At 38.3% G+C, this 1,086-nt stretch overlaps 1 protein-coding gene across 1 annotated transcript; it reads right to left on the bottom strand.

Moving 5' to 3' along the window:
* Positions 1-6: 6 nt before the first annotated feature.
* Positions 7-1,080, bottom strand: LOC112456008 (the record flags this gene model as incomplete). Its single annotated transcript, XM_025018280.1, has 3 exons — positions 782-1,080; positions 205-577; positions 7-113 (listed from the first exon to the last, which is right to left on the bottom strand). Coding segments are annotated over exons 1-3 (506 nt in total), but the record flags the coding sequence as incomplete, so codon positions are not given.
* Between the last annotated feature and the right edge of the window lie 6 nt (positions 1,081-1,086).

Here is a 1,086-nt window from a genome sequence, read left to right as displayed (position 1 = left end):
GTCGACGCAGGACATCCCGCCAAACTATTGTAACTAGCTGTGCCAGAGCTTGGTAAAACATTACCGCCCGCTAATCTGAACGGTTCCGTCCATTCGGAGAAATCGTAATCAGCCTGTAACATCCGGATATCAATAGTAAGTGTTGCAAATTTTATTTGAATAATTGTCCCCGTAAATATATTATGAAAAAAATGTTGCTGTTACCTGAAATCCGTATTCAACAAATACGATATTAGTAGGAATATTGTGAAACTCGGATTTGGAATGTAAACTATTGGAACATAAAAGTAGAGTCGTGTTCGAGCTTAAATTGAGGATATGCCAGAGTTCTTGAAGGCACGAGTAAGACTTGAATACTTCCGACATGTCCGTTTCGAGCGTATCGTTAACGGATACGCTCAAGTCAAAACTGTCAGCTTGCACCAACAAAGTGGTTAATCGTGGGCCTACGTGAACATAATTTAAGCTAGGGAATACTGCGAGCAAATCTTGAAAGATAGGCCACATTTGCATCAGGTGATGTTGGCTGACATTAGAATCGACGTCCAATGTTGGGACTATATCTAAATGGCGATCCCTGGAAATATTAATTTCCAAATATTACATAACATACAAAAATTTTAATCTATTTTCACTCAAAACACAGACTATATAATATATGTAAAAAGACCGCTAGTTATTAAAAATAAATGAAAGTAGAACAGTGTAAAATGATAGAAATAATAGAAAATCTCTCATTTGAAAATAATAGATCCTTAGAATTATAAACGTGTAATTGTACCTGCAATATCTATCTAGAGTCACCATCTCGGACTTGGAGTAGCAAAGCTGCCAGTCGCAATTTTGTACAAGTCTGGAGTAGAGGTGCAAATGTGAGATTTTAAATGACGACAATAGATCAATAATGTGTAAAAGGTATTCCAAGGTCGGTACGCGTCCTCTGGGAGAGATATCCAAGAGTATACCGCGATGAACGAATCTCGGCTCATCTTTGATAAAGACAGGTTCTATCTCGCACACTTCCGATCTACTCTGATTCTTACTCAGACGCAGAATCTGCACGAATGTGCAGACCGCGTAATGCAA

The sequence above is a fragment of the Temnothorax curvispinosus genome, unplaced genomic scaffold, assembly GCF_003070985.1.
Source record: "Temnothorax curvispinosus isolate PA1 unplaced genomic scaffold, ASM307098v1 QBEX01006578.1, whole genome shotgun sequence".
In the NCBI taxonomy this organism is placed as follows: domain Eukaryota; kingdom Metazoa; phylum Arthropoda; class Insecta; order Hymenoptera; family Formicidae; genus Temnothorax; species Temnothorax curvispinosus.
Note: the sequence above shows the minus strand (reverse complement) of the source record. Positions and strands in the feature narration are given on the sequence as shown.